Here is a 23,256-nt window from a genome sequence, read left to right as displayed (position 1 = left end):
ATCAATCTCTTTATCACTCTCACTGCATCTGGAGCCATAATCATTACCCAACTGCTGAGAAAGAAATGAAACCACTAATCGCACAGGGAGTGGAGCTTAGTGTTCAGAGCAGGAAAGTTTTTATTAAGTTCTAATTTGAAAAGTGATTTTTCATGACTAGTCAAACAAGACGTGCTACCAGAAGGAAGATGCACTACCAAAGCTGCCAGCTAAGTATCCAGTGGCATATTATCAACATGTTAACTATAGAATTTACACGTTGTTTAAATTATTCACTGATTTAATCTTAAAATCAGCTTGTAATACTTAACATAAACTTCCTGGGCAGCAGTACCAGAATCCATCTGATTCTCTGAACTTAACATAAATCCTGTTAAATATCAAACACATGAATGCCCATTTAATCCTTAAATATTCCTACCAGTAGTTTTAGGAACCCCACTAACAGCAATTGTAACATAAACCCACTGAAATGCAGAGAACAAGATTCTCATCTACTTGTAACTTTTTGAACTTTATGAAACACTGCACCATTTAGGGGAGCTGTGCTTCACTGGAAACTAAAGTACAAAATCCATTTATGTTAACTAAAATACATTGGCCAATTGACTTGCCTTATAAAATTGGACATGTACTCCCAGAAGAAAAGTTACAGTATAAAAATACCACTTTAAAATCACATTTAAGGATGCAATAAGCATTTATCATGCACCTTACAGCTGAATGATAAATAGTAGTTACTGAAAGCACAGTACACAATACAAGTAAATACTAAAACAAAAACACAACATTTAACATCCAAGGGCCTAGAATTTGAGAGCAGTAGTCACTGCCTATAGGATTGATCTCTAACCAAAGATTTTAAGAAACAAAAAAGCAGCACCTCTTTCCTATTTGAACCAGGTACTCTCAACAGTATAAGCTAAATGCTAATGGACAACTCCTGCTTAGCTCTTAATAGTCTATTCATTTAACTAAGGGTATTTGTCTTGACACAGTTCACTGGTACTTATAGGGTATTTGCTACATTAATTTTTTTCTGGAAAAAAATGGCTCTTCCCATGATAAGGATCTAGGAGTGGCCTTCTGTAATAAGAGGTCGTAATGTCTATCAGAAGTCTCAGTTCCCCACTACTGCATTTCAAGTGAGTTTTAACACACTGCAAGTTTCTATTAGGAAGAGAGTACCACAGGTAAGTTTTACTCTTACATTTAATATTCAGAAAGTCTACAAAATTCCATAAAGCTCCCAAATTGCAATTTTAAATCAGAGAATAGCTTAATCACTGAATGATAAATTCAATAATCAATCAAGGCAAAATATAAGATCTATACTTTTAAAAATCAATATTTCTTTGTTCTATAAATCAAAAAACTGAAAAGGAAATTAAGAAAATGACTCCATTCAAGATGAATAAAAATGGTTATGAATAAATTTAACAAAAAATTTTATTACTTATACACTAAAAATGACAAAATATTGTTGGGAGATATTAAAGAAATGGAGAGACACCCATGCTCACAGGCTGGAAGATTCAACATTGTTAAGAGCAATTCTTTATAAACTGATCTGTAGATTCAATATAATATCTGTCAAAATTTCACCAGACTTTTATACAGAAACTGTCACATCCTAGGAATGAAAAAGATTCAGAATAGCAAATACAAAGTTAAGGAAATTTCGCTTCTCAATTTCAAACTTATGATAAAGCTAGTTATCAAGACAGTATAGTACAGGGCTAAGGCCTGATTTATAGATCAATGGAACAGAATAGACAGTTCAGAAATAAACTCTTATATTTATAGCCAATTGATTTTCAACAAACATGCCATAGCAATTCAAAGAGAAATTTCCATTGAATGTCCATATTTTTATAACAAATTAAGCTGATATAATGGAATATCTACATACAAAAATTTGACTTAGACCTTTACTAACACCATAAAAAATTAATTTAAAATAGATTACAGGCTCACATATAAGAACTAAAACTATGAAAATTTTAGAACAAAACATAGGAGAAAATCTCTGAGGCAAATATTTCTTTGACATTAGACCAGAATTATAATTAATAAATGAGGCTTGATTAGAATACAAAAGTTTTACAGTTCACAAAATACCATTAAAAACTAAAAAGACAAGTCACATAAAGAAAATATTTTCAAAACTCATGTCCAATAAAGAACTTACATCCAGAACATACAAAGAAGTTTTGAAACTCACTAATAAGAAGACAAACTATATAATTTAAAAATGCAAAAAGTTGTGCACCAAAAAAATACAAGTTTCTAGCAAATACTTACAAAGATAACATCATAAGTCTTAAGGGAAATGCAATTCAAATTTACAATAAGAAACTATTCCACACCACACCAAGAAAACTACCATAAAACATAAACAATAACAAATGTTAGCAAGAATATAAAGAAAAGGGCACCTTTATATTGCTGGTGGCAACATGAAATGGTATAGCCACATTGAAAAATAGTTAGCAATTCTCAAAAGCATTCCACTCCTAAGAGGAATGAAAGCATATGTTTATACCAAAATTTGTATGCTATGCTCCTAACGGAACTATCAAGTAGCAGTAGTAGACAAAAAGTAAAAACAAACCAGAGCAGCACCTGTGGCTCAAAGAAGTAGGGTGCTGGCCCCATATACTGGAGGTGGAGGGTTCAACCGCGCTCCAGCCAAAAACTTTGGTGGGGGGAAGGAAGTAACCAACCGAAACATTCAACTTGTGAAAGGATTTTTTAAAATATGCTATATCCATAAAATGAAATACTAATCAGCAATACAAAGGAATCAAACACTAATTATGTTCTAATAAAATGGACCTCAAAAACATGTGAAACAAAAGAAGCCAACCACAAAAGACCAATACTATATCGTTTTCTTCACATGAAATATCCAAGAAGGCAAATTATAAATACAGAATATAGATTAGTGGCTGCCTGGGACGGAGGCAGGACTAGGGGGGATCTGTAAATGGGTATGCAGGATTTAACTGCAGTAAGAAAATGATTTAGGCTCGGCGCCTATGGCTCAAGCAGCTAAGGCGCTAGCCACATACACCTAAGGTGGCAGGTTCGAATCTCCAGCCCAGGCCCGCCAAACAACAATGATGGCTGCAACCAAAAAATGGCCAGGCATTGTGGCAGGTGCCTGTAGTCCCAGCTACTTGGGAGGCTAAGGCAGGAGACTCACTTGAGCCCAGGAGTTGGAGGTTGCTGTGAGTGTGATGCCATGGCACTCTACCCAGGGGGATAGCTTGAGGCTCCATCTCAAAAAAAAAAAAAAAGAAAATGATTTAAAATTAGATTACAGTAATGATTGCACAACTTGGTAAGTGTATCTAAAACAAATGAACTACACATTGTAAATGGGTGAATTTTATGCTATACAAATTATACTTTAATAAAGTTGTTTAAAAATAGCCAGTCTTTCTGGCTACCACGTACTAGTGTATAAGAGTGTAGAATGCTATGAAAGAGAAGTCTCCACTTGGCACAAAATATTTGTTCTTATGGATCACCAAGCACCCAAAATATTAACAATTACGGTATCATGAACTCTAAAGAAATATAAAAAGTGATAAACTTTTTGTTTCCTGAGATTCTCTTCAGAGCATGGCAATTATAAATTTAAAATTTCAAGCTAAGACCTTGTCATAAGGAAAACTCGAGTAGGTAAAGAACACTGGGCCAGTTTTAGTTCTATCACTTATCTATGCTATTCAAACTTCAATTTTAAAATAAATTAGGAACCCTCTCTTACCCACAACATCCCAGGGCCATTGTGAAGCCCATATAAGAGAAATTAAAAAGAAGCTGTTATTACATAGTAATTTTTGAACTGATTTCAAAATATAAAGATGTCACATTCTTTCCACCACATTATAAGCCTTAAAATCTAAGAAATCAATGGCACGTACCCACGCTCAAACCTGGGTTTGATCCAACAGGCCAGCTTTAATAAAGCTCTGAGACTACATTCTGAGCATTAATTGCTTCAGATGGAATCCCATAACTCTTGTTTTAAAAACAATAGAGTTTTATGAATAAAACGTCAGGGGAAATACTAGAGGTCCAATATTTAAAACAGACAATGTACATGAATAATACCCCTGGAAATACAAAACAAGATAGAAATTTTAAAAACAATTTTTATGAAAAAAAACTTTAAAGGCAGAAAAAATTATCTAGTCGCATTTTTTAAAAATGATATTTATTTTTAGGTACATGCCTATAATATTCAAACTACATTATGTTCTACATGTTAGAAGAGAATAAATCTCTTCAAGGAACACCCATTCAATAGTGATTAAAAAGTAGCATTAAGTGCTTAATATGACTTTAAGCATGTAAGACTGACTTCACATATAGAAAACTTAGTTTGAATATGTAGTATAGAATATCAACGCAGTTTTATGAAATTTTTCTTTTCCTTTGTTCCCATGTTGCTGATGAAAAGATTGAGGCACAAAATTAAGGATTTACTCGAAGTCGCACACAGCTTGGCTTAGAGCCCAGGCTGTCTGATTTCAGTGTCTGTGTTCCAAACTACTCCACCACGCTGCCCACTATGCAGTGTCAGCTCCTATATTATTTACAAGCATCAGCATTTGAAAATGGTCCAAAGTTCTATACAAACACAGATAAGTAATTAAACCCCAAAACAGTTGTCTAAAAAAGATTAAAAATGCAGCACTCCTCTTCAGCATAGTATGCATATTTCGTGATGGCAATCTTTGAGCAGCTGCATTCATTTAAAAAATTATTAATGCAAAGGGAAAACGTACAAAAAAGTGTTTTCATGTGTTCTTCTCACCATTCATTGAGTTATGTTTTGCAATGAAGCATATCCATGAATAAAATTCACTGTTGGATGATAAAACAGCAACACTTGGGGGAGGGATAAAATTATTAACGTAAGGGGGTAATAATATCACAGATTTTCTATATGATCCACAGTTTTGTTGGCATAGTAACACTAAAGAAAAAACAAACAACAGGATGAGATGACTAATTCATAGGCATAGTTTTGCTAAGAAAATAAGCTTTAACAGCACATAGTATTAAAAGAAAGTAACACATGTGAGCAGTGTTAAATGTACATTCCTTTTGAATTATTTCTGTGATTAAGTCTCAGAAATTCTCTGTGGCACTTATGTCTGTACCACAGATGTTGTGTGGCTATAAAGTTTTGGGAACTTGGGGAAATATCAAAATAACTTAATAGAGAGAATAAGGCACTATGAGAAGGAGGGCTTTATAAAAAAAAAGTTGATCCCAATCAAGATTGTGCTTAATAATAGCACTTAAAGGCTCGGCGCCTGTGGCTCAAGCAGCTAAGGCACCAGCCACATACACCTAAGGTGGAGGGTTCGAATCCCCAGCCCGGGCACGCCAAACAACAATGATGGCTGCAACTAAAAAATGGCCAGGCATTGTGGCGGGTGCCTGTAGTCCCAGCTACTTGGGAGGCTGAGGCAGGAGACTCGCTTGAGCCCAGGAGTTGGAGGTTGCTGTGAGCGTGATGCCATGGCACTCTACCCAGGGGGATAGCTTGAGGCTCCGTCTCAAAATAATAATAATAATAATAATAATAATAGCACTTAAGACCATGACCGTAAAGATGTTTACAGGCAACTTTTGAGGTTGCCTTGTGAATTCATAATACTACCATATGCCCTTTAATTCATGTTTTGACCCCACTTTCAGAGTTCTGACTTGTTTTGAATTTTGTTTTGTTTCTTTGCATAGAAAACTATATTTTCTAGCTAATTCTAATTTAAACTTAAATATCAAAATTCTTCCATGGAAGAAAGGAGTGAAGGGAGATATGCTAGGTGTTAGAATTTCTAAGGGAAATTCACCATTGATAATTTGACCACTAGGCAGAAATCTTTCCCATGTCAACCACCAATCTGGTAGCTCAATTTGATCCCCCAATTGCCTATATTCAATGCATATTTGCATTAGGTTTTTTAAAGTTTTAAAGTGGGCAAAGTTTGGTGTCCAGTTAATTTGATTATGGACAATTATTCTCTTTGGGAATAACTGAATCAATCAAACCAAAGGAACCTACTTCATATGCTACTCCATTCCAGAAAAAACAGTCTATGGTAGAGGTGATAAAAAGGAAATGAGAAGATTTCCTATTAATAGGGGGATATAACATATACATTTTTTCACTTCCTCCTAATACTCTATTGAAATGACAGTAACTCAAGAAAAGAATAAAAAGATAAGAAACTAGAAAGGTAGAGATAGAGGTGGAAAAGAGATAGCAACAAATTTTGCAACATGAAGAGCAGACAGAGGAGCTCTCAGCCACTTGGTGATGCAAAAGCACCTGAAAATTAGGAGTATGACTTTGAGCGTGTAAGATTGACTTCACATATATAAAGTGTAGTATTAACAACAACAACAAAATGCAAATGTATACTTGTGATTTAAACACATATACAAGTTATACTCTGGGAAGGCTTGGGAGCCGTGCAGAAAGTGAGATCACAATAACATCAAACTTCTAAGGTACAGCACTGGAGGCTGTAATTCAATGGAGCAGGACTTTCAAACTTCTGAAGGAAACTGCCTTTTAACCTTGAATTCCACACCCAAGCTATTAATCAAGGCTATGACACCCACAAAGACCCTTTCAGATACAAAAGGATTTGAAAAATTACTTTCCATGTACCTTATTTTAGCAATACTAGAGGATAAGGTTAGCAGTTCTGGAAAACACAGTAATAAAGGGAAGGAAGGGAAACAGAACAGTGAACAAGAGATCCAAGATGAGAGAAAACAAATGATGTTCCACAGATGACAACTGTGCAGCAGACCAAACTGAACCAGGTGAACAGAGGGCTGTGAAAAGGTCTCCCAAACAGAAAACACAATAGAGTGTTTAGAACTGAGAACTGTGCTCTAGTGTTTAAAAAAATTGCTAATAGGCGCATGACATATCAAACAGACCACTGTGGAAAAGTAGCAGCCAGTGTGCTGCAAGAAGACCAAGCAAAGAAAAAGAAAGCCAACTTTTTCATTTCTACGCAAAATAAAAAGCTGAACAAGAAAGAATACAAAAACAAAATACACTGCTTGACTCAGCAGAGAATAGTACTGCCATAGAATATAAGCACTTTTCATTAGTTTTAATATTTTCAGAGAACTATTTTAAAGGACTGGAGTAAGGAGGGGAAGGACAGACAGATGAAAAATAAATCCTCAAGTATCATAACAGAAAATCAACAGAAAATATATAATATCTGTAAGTCAATAAAATGTCCACAGTAAACAGCAAAAAGAGTTAAAACTGGCTGCCTCTGTGGAATCAAACTGGGAGGTGAGATGCAACTTTAATATCTCATCATAAGGACTGAAGTAGTATTTAAATTTTTAACCATGAGTCTCTTAAAAAATGAATTCAATATCTTTTCTAAAGAGGATCAGAAATAGGTTAGAACCAAGCAACATGAAAATATGAAATCTCTCATTTTCACATTTACTCAATCTTAAGTTTGATTTTGGTTTTCAATCATTTTACAAACTCTAATACAGTAGCCTGTACTTCAAGCTGTAGAATAACACGGAACATATTTCTCATCTTCTCACTTGTTAACCTTCCTAAAAACACACACATACAAAGGCAGTGCCCCTCATTTTACTTACTGTGTTACTGTGCTGGGAATATTCTATGCAAAAGTTATTTACATTTTAGATACTTGGAATATATCAGGGAATAAAACCAGCAAAATTCCCTGTCCTCATGAAGCCTACAGTTTAGTACAATTTAGAAAATATGATAGAATAATTTATTTTATGTTATTTAAATAACACAGTTTTTTTCTGACCCATTGGGAAAATTATAAAATTAATGCTTGCGGGCACTAAGAAAAAATATGTCAAATTTTTAGTGGTGAATTCCATGCCATATTTGTCTATACTCTTTGATATTACAGATATAACACTATTGACAATATATTACACATGTGACTCTTAGATAAACTAATAGCCATAGAAGTAACTTAAATGATTTCAATAAAATTTAATTTCCAGAAGAAATAGTTTGTGGACTTCTAAGCACATGTTTAAAAAAAATAGCTCTTTCCTAGGAACATTTTATTTTTCCCTAAGATTCCTAAACTTTAATATATAATAATAAATTTAAGACAATTTTTTCCTTAAGGTACTTTCAACAGTGGAAACATTATTATTTAAACTATAATTAAATATTAACATATGTAAGATACTTTATTCTTTATGCAGGGCAATTTTCATAATCTCTTTTTTTCTGGAAATATTAATTCCAACTTATCTACTTAGTTCTTAGAACACAGGTCATCATTCTCACTCTTTCTATTCACTGACCAGGAGCTACTGAAATTAAAACGTTCCCAGAGTCTGGTATCTAGAAAGAAAGTTACAGACATAAAAGTCAGTAAAATAATTTATGACCATTCATAATAAAATTCATATAGCTGTTTAACAATTTCCCCTTTCTGGGCATCTAAAAAAAAAAGTGTGAAAAATTGAGGCCAAACATGGTGGCTCACACCTGTGATCATAGCACTTTGTGAAGCCAAGGCTAGAGAGACCCTGAGATCAGAAGTTTGAGACCAGCCTAAGTAAGAGCAAGACTCCATCTCTACTAAAAATAGAAAAATTAGCCTTGATGGTGGAGGCAGAAGGATTGCTTGAACCCGGTTGTTGGAGGTTGCTGTGAGCTATGATGATGCCACTGCACTCTAGCCCTGGAAACAGAGTGAGACTATGTCTCAAAAAGAGAAAAATTATATAACATAAAAGCATAAATAAATATTTTACATGTAAAGTTATATAATAATGACAGAAACAGTAGCTAACGATTATTGAATGGCCACTATCCATTAGGTATTTCAATACATTGTATAATTCTAAACACAAGTTTATTATTAGCCTCATTTTTGAATGAATAAATAATGCTCAGAGATGAGGATAAATACCTTTCTTTCCTTAGACACTCAGGATTTGAACAGAGTTCTACCTCTGTCCAAAATGTTAGCTCTTTCCACCATGCTAGAATAATCTTTTAGTGTGACTGAAGGCTATTTTAAAAACTTGCCACAAAGAAACAAACACAGAGTGGGGTTTTTTTAGACCTTATTATTCAGAAAAAAATTTGTTTTCCAGTCTTTTTATACGCTCTCTTGAAAAATGCAATTTGAGGGTGCTAAACATGTCCCAGAACTAGACAGTGATGATGGTTCTACCACACTGTGGTGTGCTAAATATCCCTGAAATGCATCCTTTAAAATGGTGAAAATGGCAAAATGCATGCATATTTTACCACTATCATACTTTGAAATGTCTTTTGGCTCCCAAAAGAGAGTTTATTAGAATTGTCCCCTCTCCATACTCAGGATCACACACTTTAAGGCCATTTCTTTATTTCTAAGGCTATACATTTAAATTATACCTCTTTGTAGTGGCTCCCAGAATTTTATCTCTAGCAGAAACCTCTCTACTGAATTCAGACCCCATGTATCAAACTTTCTCATCAGTTCCCACATTAATTCCTATCAGGATCAAAAAATTTAGCCCAATACTGAGCCCCTAATACCCTCTCCATCCCAGCTTCTTCACTGCCAGTCTATCTTAAATTTTGGCAAGTCCCCTTCCATTTGCTCAGAGCAAAGTCAACATGGCCTTGTGTCTCTTTCCTTCCCACCTCACATCAGAAAATCTTGATGGCTTTGCCTTGACTCAGGGCTTATCAACATGGGCACTATTAACATTTGGAAGATTGATAACTCTTTTTTGTAGGGAGCTATCCTGTTATATGTTAGGATATTTAGTAGCAGCCTTGGCTTCTACCCAACAGATTGCTACCCCCCAGTTGTGACAACTAAGAAATGTCTCCAGACATTGGAAAATACCCACTGCAGGGCAAAATATATCCAAATGTCAACCATTTCTCCCCACCTTCACTTCCGGACCTTATCCAGATGGGTCATTACAAAAGTTCTGAGGTACACAAAAATCAAGAAATGTAAAATCCAATAGACAAACGAAGCCTGCCCAGCAACACTTACAAGCCAAGCAAAGTGAGAAACTTACATGGGTGAATCAAAAACGATGCTATCTAACTATCTTTCTTGGAAGTAAAATAATAAACCATAAGACAGTCTCTCTCAAAACATTTGTAATGACCATGTATATCATCTATTCTGCAGCAGGCTTTGAACTGGCCATCCACAAGAGTCCTCCCCAAATCCTATTGAAAAGAAAGTCAGATCATGTCACTACTCTCTCCAAATCCCCTATTGCTATTCTATGTCACCTGGAGTAAAGGCCAAAATCTTATATTACGACTTGTGAGGACGTAACTAGTGTGCATGCTGTTACTCCTCTCACCCTCCCATGTTTATTCTGCTCCAGCATGCTAGTTCCCCCTTTGGCCCTCACACACACTCTCCACACACTCCTGCCTCAGGCCCTCTGCCCTTTTTGCCCATCCTGGCCCTCCCCTCTTGAACCCCTACCCCAAATGTCCTTCACCTCAATATCCCCATGGCTGGCACCCTCGCTTTCTTCAGGTCTTTACTCAAATGCACTTGCTCAGTGAGGTGTCTCATGAAGCAGCTACTTAAATTTACAGTCTCCTCCTACCAGTGCATATCCCTCTTCCTGACCTTGAATTTCCTCCCCAGTACTTGCCACAGACTCTCTCCACTTAACTATGTTTATTAGTTCCTTTAGGAGGACTGAGGATTTGTCTGCTTCATTCTCAGACAATTTATGTCACAGGCTTGTAACAAAGCATGGCACACAGTAAGGACTGAATAAGCATTACTGGAATGAGTTAGCCTCCTGAAACGAAAACCAAGGAATTTTTTAAGAGATCACTATTTATTGTGGTTCACAGATCATGATCTGTTCACCTCTACAAAACAGGCAAGCTGAAATAACTACATACTTAAACTTAAAACAACAAGGAACACCATTCCTCCTTGTCTCATACTCTTGCTGACAGGTCCTCCCTTTTTGGCATAAATGACAGATTGCCTGACACTAAATATAGATCAGAAGATCTCATCACAATGATGACAAACATTCAACAACCTTACCAGACCAATGACCCCATAGCCAACAACTCGCCAGATTCTCCCTCTGTACAGAAATCCTTAGAAACATAATGTATTATTCACTTATTATTCTTCAATCCATTGTTTTTCCAAGGCCAGGACTCACCTAAAAATACCCCTAATTTGGATGTGGTTGACTAACATCTAATTTACTGATTCAGGGGGCAAAATAATAGAAACCAGCAAAAGAGCTCAAGTGATTAGCACTACAATCTAACCCTGTAGAATGGTTTCTGGGTTCCTAAAATAAAGTATAGTTATCTGAGTCTCCATGGAAATCAGTTCAAATTCCATATTACACTGGACTTGAGTTCTTGGGTTTGATAACATACTCTACAAATATGGCTCATTTCAACTGCAGCACAGTTAAAATAAAAATAAAATGTAATAAACTCATCCATAAATAGGTAACAGATTCAAAGATGTTGAGGTTGTCTGTGAAGATAATGACCCAGAATTGCTTCAAGAGATATGATCCTCAAATCCATCTAGTGCTTACCTTTAAAAGAATGTTGCATACAGGTCAGCATTTTTTATAATAGCAAAAATATAGAAATTGCCAAAATGCCAAGCAATAGGGGAAAAAAAGATAAAGCAACAGGGGACTAGTTCAATAAATTATTGAAAAAAAGTGCAAAAGAATACTATGCCATCATGAAAAGATGTAGTTGACCAAAGCACATTAAAATGTAATATTCATCAAGACATCATTATATGATAGAAGTAAGCTGCAGAAAAGGGTGCAGGGCATGATTCTGCTTAGAGGAAACAACATGTGTGTATACACACATGCATATAGGAATGAATTAATTATTTTCAGATCCACCATGCCCCACCCTGCTTTCTGCCAAAGAAGTTCACCTATACTGATATAGGGATGTGCTCTCTTACCTCTTGGCTTTTGTTTGGATTTATCCAATGGGAGCCCTGGCAGGAGATCCGAGGACAGACGAAAAGCAAAGTGGAGTCCTTCATCCCCCTGACCCCCTTCCCATTTTTCACTGCAGCTTGTTATATCCCCCTAAAGGCCCCTTTCAGGCATCCTGTACATCAAGTTTTCTCTTCAGATTCCAAGAACCAGTCTTTCCCCTGGCCCTTGTAAGCTGAGGAATTGTCAAGACTTTCAACTGATACCATCCAGGGCCATTGCACAACCCCTTGCTACTGTCTTTAAACGCTACTCCCATTTGCCCACTTTTGCAAATAGTCCTTTTATTGAACTTTTTTAGTTACCTACTTTGCCTGTGCAATTTCTTTCTTGGTAAAACCTAATTAATAACCATAATTCTACTCATAGGTATGTATGTGTGTGTTGTGTGTGATTTATACACACAGATATGTATAAAGATGTACTTACATATACAAGGAAAATTTCTGAAGAATATAAAAGCAAATGGAAAGTGAAATATATCTGGACTTTTGCTTTTAATTTTGTACCTTTAAAATGCTTTCTACTTTCAAAATACTGTCTAAGACAGGTAATTTGGTTTAAAAGCAAAACCAAATAGGAAAAAATGTACATTATTACTTACATTATTATTTTCTCAAAGGCACAATAAGGAGAGGGACAATAGAAGTAGTGACTTATTGTTCATTTTAAGCAATGTGATATGTGATGAAAAGGATTTTCACTTCTACTGCCACCGTAGCACGGTTTCTGACCATCTTGTCCCAATGATCTATTTTTAGAAAAGCATTCTTATTTCTAAATTTATTTCAAAATAAGCCCATTTTCTTGACACACTGTATTCATGTTTCAAATTTTCTACTTACCATTTTAATAGCATTTTGGAAGTAACTTTAAACAAGTGGATTACCATAAAAATGCACTTATTTTGACATGATAAAATGTTGGTCTTTTGTGATTAAAAGAAAATAACCCCACTACAGAAATGAAACACTCACTATTAGGACTATTTCCAAAGCGTCCTAAAACTACTATGAGGGGAAAAAAATTCAAATCCTTAATGTGATATTGAAGACCACAAGTAAATTAATTTATAGAGGTTTTAATGCAATTAAATTTTCTCCAGACTGTATCACTAATGTTGCTGGGGATTTTTACTTAATATATTTTAGAGCATAATTCATTTTCATTTTTTCAAAGTCATTTAAATATTACAAATATCGTTTTTCTACATATTTCCATAGTGACACAATATGTTTGCCATCTATTTAATTTACAAGTGATAAGACCAAAATGAAAACTCTTTGAGGACCATAGATCTTCTATAACATCACATTTTCCAATTCCAAGATATTAAGTATATGAGTTATCTGTATTTGCAAGAATGGACTCTTGAAACAGTAATAAATATTTTAAATGATCTGATTCTGAAACTTTAAGAAAACTAAAAGCCAGAGCAAAGGAAAGCATAAGTGATGCAAATAGCCAAGATGTTCAGGGTTCCTAAGTTAAGTTAATAAATTATTAGGCGTGGAAAATAAATTTAACAGATCTTTTCCACAGCCAAATTAAGGAAGTATTTAAAGAAGAACATAAGTTATATATAAGCTCCAAACCTCAACTCAAATTATTCTACATATAAAGGATCACTTAAGAGATAACTAAGGGTCTCAACATACATTAAGGCAACTTCATTGTCAACAACTCATGAGCAAAGTAATTAGGATAATTTTTCATGCTCCCAAACCTAGATATACAATATGTCTGCTGCACATAGTTTAGCATTTTGAACCCTGAAAAGAAGAGGGACATAAAAATCTGATCCAAAGCATTCACAGCTGAGGATATCAGTTAACTTCAGATGTCATTTTTGCCACAAGTGTTCTATACAGTAGTGAAATATTTGACAAAGGAGAAGTAAACATAACTGTGGAAATCATAACTTTAATTGACAACAGCATGAAAATTCAGAAGGATAACACGCATCACCAGATGAAAAGACAATTATGCCAGAGTAAAAATCACATGTAAACTGCATCATAAAGAAAAAGAGTTTATTTTTCCTTTTTGGATATTTCCCACTACTCCACAAATAAGAACAAGGATGGAAAGAATATTCTTCTCATTAATGAAAATGTGACAAAGCAACCGATAGGACATTCCTACCTGGTTTCCAGGTGAACTGATTATCCTTTCTGCCTTCCAAATGAGCTGTATGGGATAGCAAAAGAGATAGCAATAGAAATTGCTTCCTCATGCCCCTCCATATCCAGCAAGTGACAGCCAGAGTATTCTTTGGAAACATTCTTCAGATTTTTCAGCCTCCTCACTTGCTTACACCTAAAAGAAAAAAAGAGAATCAGGTAAGTTTCTCCCGTACAAAAAATGGTTAAAAAAACTCACTTTGACTGCTAGAATCTTTTTTATGATCATATTACCAATTTTCCATTACCGTGAAGATAGTACATATAATTTTAACATTTGAAGTTTAGTAGTTAATTAGCTGCATTTTCAATCCTTACCCACTGCAGGCACCACCAGTTCTATGGAGTCCAAAAAAATTCCTCACTTTACTTTTATTTTTAAAAGCAAAGTTGGCAGATACTTGGTTTATTGCCTCCCTTCTACTCAGCCAGATTCCTTGAGGAGCTTACAATTTGGGGAAAGAAATGCACACACTCAGAACCAAGTCCAAAATAGGGCAAGGAATGCTCTAACAGTGGTATTCAGAAAGTGTGAAGGAAAGATTGAGGGCAAGGCAATTAGTTCCTCTGTGCTGAGAGAAAAGAGAGGGGAACCTCACACAAGATAATATTGGAAAAGAGCCTTGGGGAAACATAAGGGCTTCAAGGAGTCAGGAAGGGCATTTCAGGCAGAGACAACAACAAGGCTTTGAAATGCATTTTGTGTTTAGGGACAGGTGCCTGCTGTGAAGGACAGAAGGGGAGGGAGGAAGGGATGACATGAGATTTAAAACATAGGTTGGGGGCTAAATTATGAAGAGCTCTAGATGGCATACAGAGGATTTGGGCTTCCTATGCAAACACTTCACTGTAAATAGTAACAATAAAAATCACAGATGAGCAAATGACTTTTAAATACATGTAACTGGGATCTGTGTATACAATGGACAGTGTGATAATGGATTACTAATGGAAAACTCTAGAGAGATTGAGCCGAGTTACGTAGCTGGTAAAATAGTAGTCCAGGCAAGTATTGGTGAAAGAATCAGGGGAGATTTGAAAGTGGTGTAGAGGCTAGAGTAAAAGGATTTTGTTAACAGCTGGATGTGCTACAGAAAGGAAGAAGATGAAGAAGGGCATCCAGACTATAAACTCAGATGCCTGAACTGGGGGGGACCCTTTACCAATGAGGAGAGACAGGGAGAAGGGCAAGTGTGAAAAGGAAGACAAAAAGAATTTACTTTAGAATAAATCATGTCTGTTGTGCCTACCAATACCCAGGTAGTTTCCCAAATGATTACAAGAAAATCAGACCTGGAGTGAAGGAGATCCGAGATAACTTACTACAATGTATATATTATGAAAGAATACAAAAAGACATAGATACAGGGTATAAGAGTATTGACCAGTAAAAGGGATTCCAAGGGTAGAAGTTATTTCCCCTAAATATACACCCACAAAATTGCTAAAGGTGGATGGTAAGTCAGACCTTCTTAGAAGCCAAAAAAAAAGAAAGAAAGAAGTAGATACTGTGATCCCCATGTACATAGGATTAAATTATACCTTCTTTTTTTTTTCTTTTCTCAGGGAGAAGCTTCTGCCCTGCTCTCAAGCACTGATGGCGTTTACCTCGGAGTCCTCATAAATACAGATGATGTGCTGAGCAATGAATATGTTACTTCATCAAATAAAATAGACAGCAGTAAGTTGTCTATGGCAGAGTCTCCTGGTACTCCTACAACACTGCAAGGATACTAATGGCAAAATACAAATCAGCACAAATTACTCTACAAGGATTCAAACAATGATGCTTCGTACATAGTTCTCCATGGCCTGCCTCAATCCAGGAATGAAGAAAACACATCAGAAATCAACCAAAAACTTTTCTTCAAATTTCTATATTGCATGATGACAGGGAGAAGACAAACAGTGGGGTGCTCCAGCTAAAATAAGATAAGGCTTACTTGCCTGAGTGTTTCTCTATAAGAGTGAGCTGTGAAATGATTTCATGGAACCCTCAGGTATTACCACACACAATTATAAAACTCTGGCCTAGAAAACTAAACTGGCTATATTTTCTTAAAGCAAAACCTCCAAGAATATGATTTATCACAACAATGCTGTTGCTAAAGGTTGGGCACCATGGATAGTAAATGATAGTTTATCCTAAGGCCATTACTAGCTCATAAGGTACTTTTGTGTGAAGCAGAAAAAAGTAGTCCCTCCTCAAGTAAAAACAGTTAGCATACTATTACAAAACCCCAATTGTTCTGGCCCTGAGTCCTTTCCAAGATCCCCACTGGACAGCAACCCAGGCAGTGTACACATACGGGACCACTCTAGCCCATCTGCATGTGGGAAGATTCCCAGACACACACACATCCCAGCATCAAGCACCCTCTGCACAATCCTGCCCACTCTCCAGGTGAGAAAATGTTGTCACCGTCATAGTGGAAGCTGCAGCACAGGTCTAGAAGATCCTCAGGGGACCTCTGCACAGTGTCAGGGACTAATTGCAGCCACCGGAATCTGTGTTTACAAGTCAATGACCACTCTGCTGCGTGCACAAGGCCACCAGCTCCGGTATGGATGTATGCAGGAAGGGCTCCCCCCTCTAGCTAGAAGCCCTGGATTCTCAGATCCCACTCACACACTCTCATGGGTGTTGCTATCTGTTTATGATGTGAATTGTGGCCCATTAGATGAAACACTTTTGTACATACAGACACACACTAAACTATGGGTATTTCATATTGATAAAGGCATATTCGTATGCTTTATGATAAAATACAACAAAGAATGGACTACAAATATTTGAACAATATTTCAAAATCTGTCTCACTTTTTCTTTGAATGGATGATAATTCTACTTCTGCTGAAAGGAGGACTGAAGCCAGGTTATTATTTCCTACACATGCCCAGACACAACACACACAAATGGGTAATTATTTCTGCATCATATAGATTTAATACAAAGACTTTAGTCTGGACATTTTGCAGAAGACATCATTATCAATCATTTTATTAAGGCAGTTGAAAAAAATCTAAATATAGTCTTCATAAAACAACATAACTTCCTGATAAATATGACAAAGCAAATTGGTTGAAAAACATACCGGCTCAGTGCCTTTGGCTCAAGTGGCTAAGGCACCAGGCAGATACACCTGAACTGGTGGGTTCAAATCCAGCCCAGGCCCGCCAAACAACACTGATGGCTGCAACCAAAAAATAGCGGCATTGTGGCAGGCACCTCTAGTCCCAGCTACTTGGGAGATGGAGGCAGGAGAATCACTTGAGCCCAGGAGTTGGAGGTTGCTGTGAGCTGTGATGCCATGGCACTCTACCCAAGGCGACAGCTGAGGCTCTGTCTTAAAAAAAAAAAAAAGAAAGAAAGAAAAGAAAAACATACCCCTGCAAAAACAAATGAGCCAGCCTTCTGTAGGAAGCATAACAATGACCTAAGTCAATGTCATGTTGGAGGGCTTCTGGTACAATCATGACTGTGGTTCAGGGTAGTGGATCCTAAACTATTTTAGGAGACCACTGTTTTCATGACACAAAATAACCAGGGTATAGAAGATGACTTTGTGCAGTACCAGTACAGTAGTGAGAGACAAGACTGCAGCCTATCAAAAAACACAATCAAGTCATTGAAATGTAAAGTAAAGAAAAAGAAGACCAAAAGCGTATTTGCTTTACTCCAAATGGCTGTAGGTAGGAAGCCAAAAAATTTTAAAGGATTACGAGTTCCAATGACATAAGACAGAATGATTAGCCAAGAGTTCATATACAAATACTTTGAATTTAGGATCAATCTTTATATCTTAATTGCAAGAACAATAACCACACTTACTTTGTTTAGCACAGGTTCCTATGATCCTGGGCTACTCTTAGGCATCCTCAGGAGTCTAAAGTCCTGTATAGACTTTGCAAAGGCAAGAAAACTTGACTTTAAGTTTCCTTCTGGGTTTACATAAGCTAGGATCCAATGCTCAGAATGGCTTGGAGAACCTACTGGAATCCTATGGTCACCAAATCTCAAGGCTATTACTGGCAAACAAGGCAGAGAGTAAGAAGCCTAAAACTGATCATGATGAAAAACAATCTAGAATGCAGATCTCAGGAAATCATCAAAAGCATCTCAATTTAGGATGTACTAGCTATCTTAAAAAACAAACAAATAAAAAATGCCCATTTTTGGTATTTCCATTACCTATAATCCTATAATTCAATATTTCTCTTTTTCCAAGAGATCTGAGAAGAAAATATAGAAAACTGGCTTTGATGGGGCCTCCACCACTAGTCATACTGTGCACTTTCCATGTGCAAATAAAATGAGACTCTCTGCTAAGTGAATGAAAAGTGCAGGATGGAATTTGAACACAGGTTAGCCTTTTTTCTCTAACTCAGCGGTTCTCAACCTGTGGGTCTTAACCCACAGAAACTGAATTAAAGGGCCGCCACATTAGGAAGGTTGAGAACCATTGCTCTAACTCAGTGCCTCTCTTTCCCCCAAATGCCTGAAACTCACTATATTATCCCTTGTAAGACACTGGGAGTCATTCGTGTATCCATAACTTGGGAAACCACACAAGAGTTCATTATAAACAAAATGAGAGGACAAGAAACAATTAGAGATTCCACTCTTCTGTTTGTATAACACAAATGGAAAATGCCATAACTATGATAAAAAGAAATATTTTATGCAGGAGACATGTGCTACCCACGACAGTATGAATAATTTATATCATGAAGGTCATTGAGTTTCCAAATCCTCTTATTTACTATATATCTTAGCATGCAAAATGTATTTGCAAGGTTAGCTCTAAGCTGATGAATACTGAGAGAAAAAAAAAAAAAACATAGTTTCTCCTTTTAGCCTTAGTTTTCTAATCATTGAAGGACCATCCAAATATGAAAAATGTATCTTACACTTCATATGCATTTCATTTTCTCTTAAGTGTATTCTCATTGCCCTGGAATATTAAAGAGGAACAAAACTTAAAAAATAAAATAAAATAAAAATTGTTCCAATTTGCTTTCAGCCTGAAGGAACATCAGTGAGTGGGAGAAAAGGCAACTGTGATTACACATATCCGCATAGTGCCATCTCATGGTAACTGCGCAGAGAAGATGGCTCAATAATCTCACAGGGTTAATGGGCTAATATATGATTGCAATAGCCTGCATTCCATTTCATCTTCCAAAATATGTTTACCATACACTGCTATACATGAGATATTGACAAGACCTTCATTTTACACTCACCACACCCCAGTACTGTAGTTGTTCACATCATGCCCCATTTTAAAGATGAGGGAACTGAGGCATGGTGCTTTCAGTGACAAGCCAAGGTCATAGGGGTAGTAAGTTGTTTGCAAGTGACGTCAGTGATCTTTCTCTGAAGCAAAAACAAGCAATTTTTTATATCCTGGAAGGTGGAGATTCTTTACAACCCTATGTAGTTTCTCTCAGCATCTTGTACAAAGTAATTTATATCATCTTGTTCCACTTAATCCTCACAATGAGGACTTAGTCCTATTTTCATAAATAAAGAACAATGATCATTAAAGATACTAAATCATTATTCCAAGGTCATCTCAGCACACAGGCATCAAAGCTGGGTTATAAAAATAGTCCTGATGCAGGGCAGTGCCTGTGGCTCAAGGAGTAAGGTGCCGGCCCCATATGCCCAGAGGTCGTGGGTTCAAACCCAGCCCTGGCTAAAAAATAATAATAATAATAAAATAGTCCTGATGCCTACCACAAGCCTGTCTGTTTACTACATCAGTCCTGAGAGGCCTGGCAGGTCACTGACCTCTGAGCCTGAGGGTCCTCTTCTACAAAGTAGAGGACCCTCATTCAATAACTCCTGGGGGCTAAGGATGGAACACAATAATGGGTGGGAAATGTATAAATGAGCATCTCCCAGTGTATAGTGAGAGTTCACTAATGGGTTATCATTATGACTCTTGTCACTGTTCTCTCAAAGTCAGAAAAATCCCACTCTAGCAATATTTAAGGAGCAGTTGGAATGTGATCCTGCCCTGCGGCAAGCAATGGAAGATGATTTTTCAACCTCCCATCTGTGACTTTGTGCCATATTTCTAAAGAGCTAAAAGCTCTCTGTACCAAAACCCCATTAAAGATTCACACTGACCCTGTGAAGAAGAAAACAGGTATTGTCATCTCTATTTTATGAGAGAATAACCTCTGGCCTCACAATGACATAAAGTTTAGTAACTTTATCAGGCCTTTGAATCACCAGCCTCTTCATCTCTGCACCTCACTCTGCAGACTCCAGCATTCCATTTTCTGTAGGTAACTGAAAAATTTCAAATTGTCTCACATGAAAGCATGTGGTATGTGAACATAAAAAATATACATTTATACGGTTCTTTCTTTGCTGTATTAATAATTGCAATAGGTTTGCATCAGGTAATGAAGCCACAGAAAACTGCAAAAAAGTTCTCACAAGTATTTTACCAACCTCTTAACAAACTTTGCCATAGGATATAACAGAAAGAGAGCTTGGATTGGGTTTTGTGAAACCTTCAAAACTATACCTTGATAGCTGTGACATTGCTATATTCTTCCTTTCTTCTAGAAATACTAGTTTTTAATGATGTTCACATGCCTAGTTTGATTTAAAAAGAAAAAGAAAGAAAAATCATATTTCCAGATTCCCTTGTAGCTAGGCAGCCTTGTGATACAATTCTAGCCAATGATTTGTAGGCAGAAGTGTTACATGGAAATTTCTCTTAGCCAATAAAAATGTAAAATCCAAAAAATGAAAGTACAGACTGGCCATTGATCTCTTTCCCATAAAACACAGATATGATAGCTAGAGATGCCAGATCCATCTTGAAACTATAAGGATGAATGTTACCACTAAGGATTTAGAGGGAAGGAACACACAGGAAACCTGAGGCTCAGACACCACCACAGGGCAACTTCTGGACTTTCTGTCTTGTGAGAAAAATAAACTACTTTGTTTCTAAGCCATTTTCATATGCTTTCTGCAATATGAACTGAAAGCAACTCAAAGTCTTATAGTATCCAGGTCACCAGGTGCAGCGGGTCCATTTCTAAACATCTGTGCACATTTATATGTGCTGTGGAGTGTCCTTATAGCACCTGCTGAACCTGAGCATGGATGGTCCTGATTCTATGAAAGTGAGGTTGGTTTATTCCTCACATCAGCTTCTTTAGGCAATGCAAGTATCACATCTCCTGTGATACAAGCTGCACCTCTTGTCATTTTTCATAGGTGTCATTCCAGTGACAAAAGGGGAGTTTCATTTATGATGGCAAAGGCACAGAAGAAAGGTCTGCGCTCAGTACGGATTCTGAGCCAGTGTACCAAAGAAAGGTAGTAATTATTCAGATAGACTGTCTCACACCCCCCAGTGAGAATGAATTTGTTCATTTAGATGCCTAAAGTAAGAACATATTTATATAGCTTCTTTCTATGCAGTTGCCCAAGCTCTCCCTGATTTTGAAGGTTTCATGGACACATTCTTATAATTTTAGAACCACTTTGCTATCACTTCATGGAAAATCATTTCCTCCTCTCCCTAGTGTTTCTGGCTGTTGCTCAAATCTGCTGTTCTCTCCTCCTTTATCACTTCCTTCACTTGGAATGGAGAAATCAACTTCTGATAATTTTGTTTATTTCTCTTTGGCCATTTCCCACACCCTTCTCATGCTGACTTCTAAATTGGTGTGGCTCTGACTCTGTCCTTTTTTCTAGTTTTATTCACTCTCTGAGTGATTGTATATAGTCCCACAGTTGTAAATACCATACTTTATGATTGCTGTTTCTCTGGAGCCATTCCCTTATATCCATCCCTGACTTCTCCCCTGAACAGATGCATCCAACTTACCCTTAGACATCTCCACGTGGAAGTCTGATTGGCACTCACATGTAACACATGGGACACATATTCTGATTCCCCCATGGAGCCCACCACCCAGTTTCCCTCAGCATCTGCATTCTAACAGTGACATCACACTTCACCAGCCCAGAAGCCCAGCAGTCACCCTGAAATCCTTCTCTCTATCACAGCTGAAAATCAATTAATAAGCAGAGCTGGCTGACCACCTCTCTAGTACCAAGCCACTACCTTTCTAGTACAAGCCACATCATTTCTCCCCTGAGCCACTCTAACAGCCTCCTACCCAGTTTTCCTGCATCTACTCTTGGCCTCATAACATGGCATACTCTGTAGAAAATCCAGGGCAATCTTTAGGAAAACAACATTTTCAAAATATATTTTCCTCCTCAAAATTTCCTACTGGCTTCTGACCACAGAATAAAATCTAAAAACCCTGTGTTTGGACTTCGCCACTTCTCTCTCCTCTTTTCTGACCACCTCCCTTCCCTGCTCTGCCCCAGACACGCAGGTTTCTTTCTTGTTCCTCAACAACACACCTTGCACTGCTGTTGTTCCTATCCACCTGCCTTGCTTCCCAGACCACCCACTTTTCAGCACAACTGAGATCACCATGTCCCCTTTATTTCTATTTATTGTGTTACAAAAGCTCAATATCTGACAATGTAGTGTTTATCTATTGTCTTATTTGTTTATTTTCATGTCTTCTAAGCACAGCTACGTGCTTTATTTTGTCCACTGTCACATGCTCCATGCTAGGACATTGCCTGGAAAAGAGATGTTCAATAAAAATTTGCTAAACAAATTGAAGGATTATTGCGTCTACTTTTAAAATTTTTTTCTAATTAAGTTTTCTTGATGTTGGACTATGACTTCAATGTAGCATACATTGGTAGGAAGATGGATAGAAAGCCCTACCTACCTGAAAAATTAAGCCATTCCAAAACAATTAAAAATTCACTTCTTTTTTATATGTAGTTGATAGCTATAATACACATCCTCAAAAGGATATCTATTTCAGGTCTCTGTAAGTTAAATTAGTTATGTTTTTTATCTCTGTTTTGAGTGGCCCCATTCTATCATTTATTGAGTTTTTTATTATTTTTTGTGTTGTTGACTCTCATTTTGACTAAATTTTT

The 23,256-nt window shown here is 36.7% G+C and overlaps 1 protein-coding gene across 1 annotated transcript in view; it reads right to left on the bottom strand.

Moving 5' to 3' along the window:
• The window catches only part of THSD7B (thrombospondin type 1 domain containing 7B), a 1,042,983-nt gene that overhangs the window by 882,799 nt on the left and 136,928 nt on the right, over positions 1-23,256 (bottom strand). Inside the window, exon 3 of the mRNA XM_023515847.1 lies at positions 14,206-14,372. Within this exon, the coding sequence (XP_023371615.1) occupies positions 14,206-14,344 (139 nt within the window). The 5' untranslated portion in view covers positions 14,345-14,372. The remainder of the gene's footprint in view (positions 1-14,205; positions 14,373-23,256) is intronic.

The sequence above is a fragment of the Otolemur garnettii genome, unplaced genomic scaffold (genome assembly GCF_000181295.1).
Source record: "Otolemur garnettii isolate 467f Iridium unplaced genomic scaffold, OtoGar3 scaffold00080, whole genome shotgun sequence".
Lineage (NCBI taxonomy): Eukaryota > Metazoa > Chordata > Mammalia > Primates > Galagidae > Otolemur > Otolemur garnettii.
The sequence above is the reverse complement of the archived record's forward strand: the minus strand, read 5'-3'. Positions and strand labels throughout refer to the sequence as shown.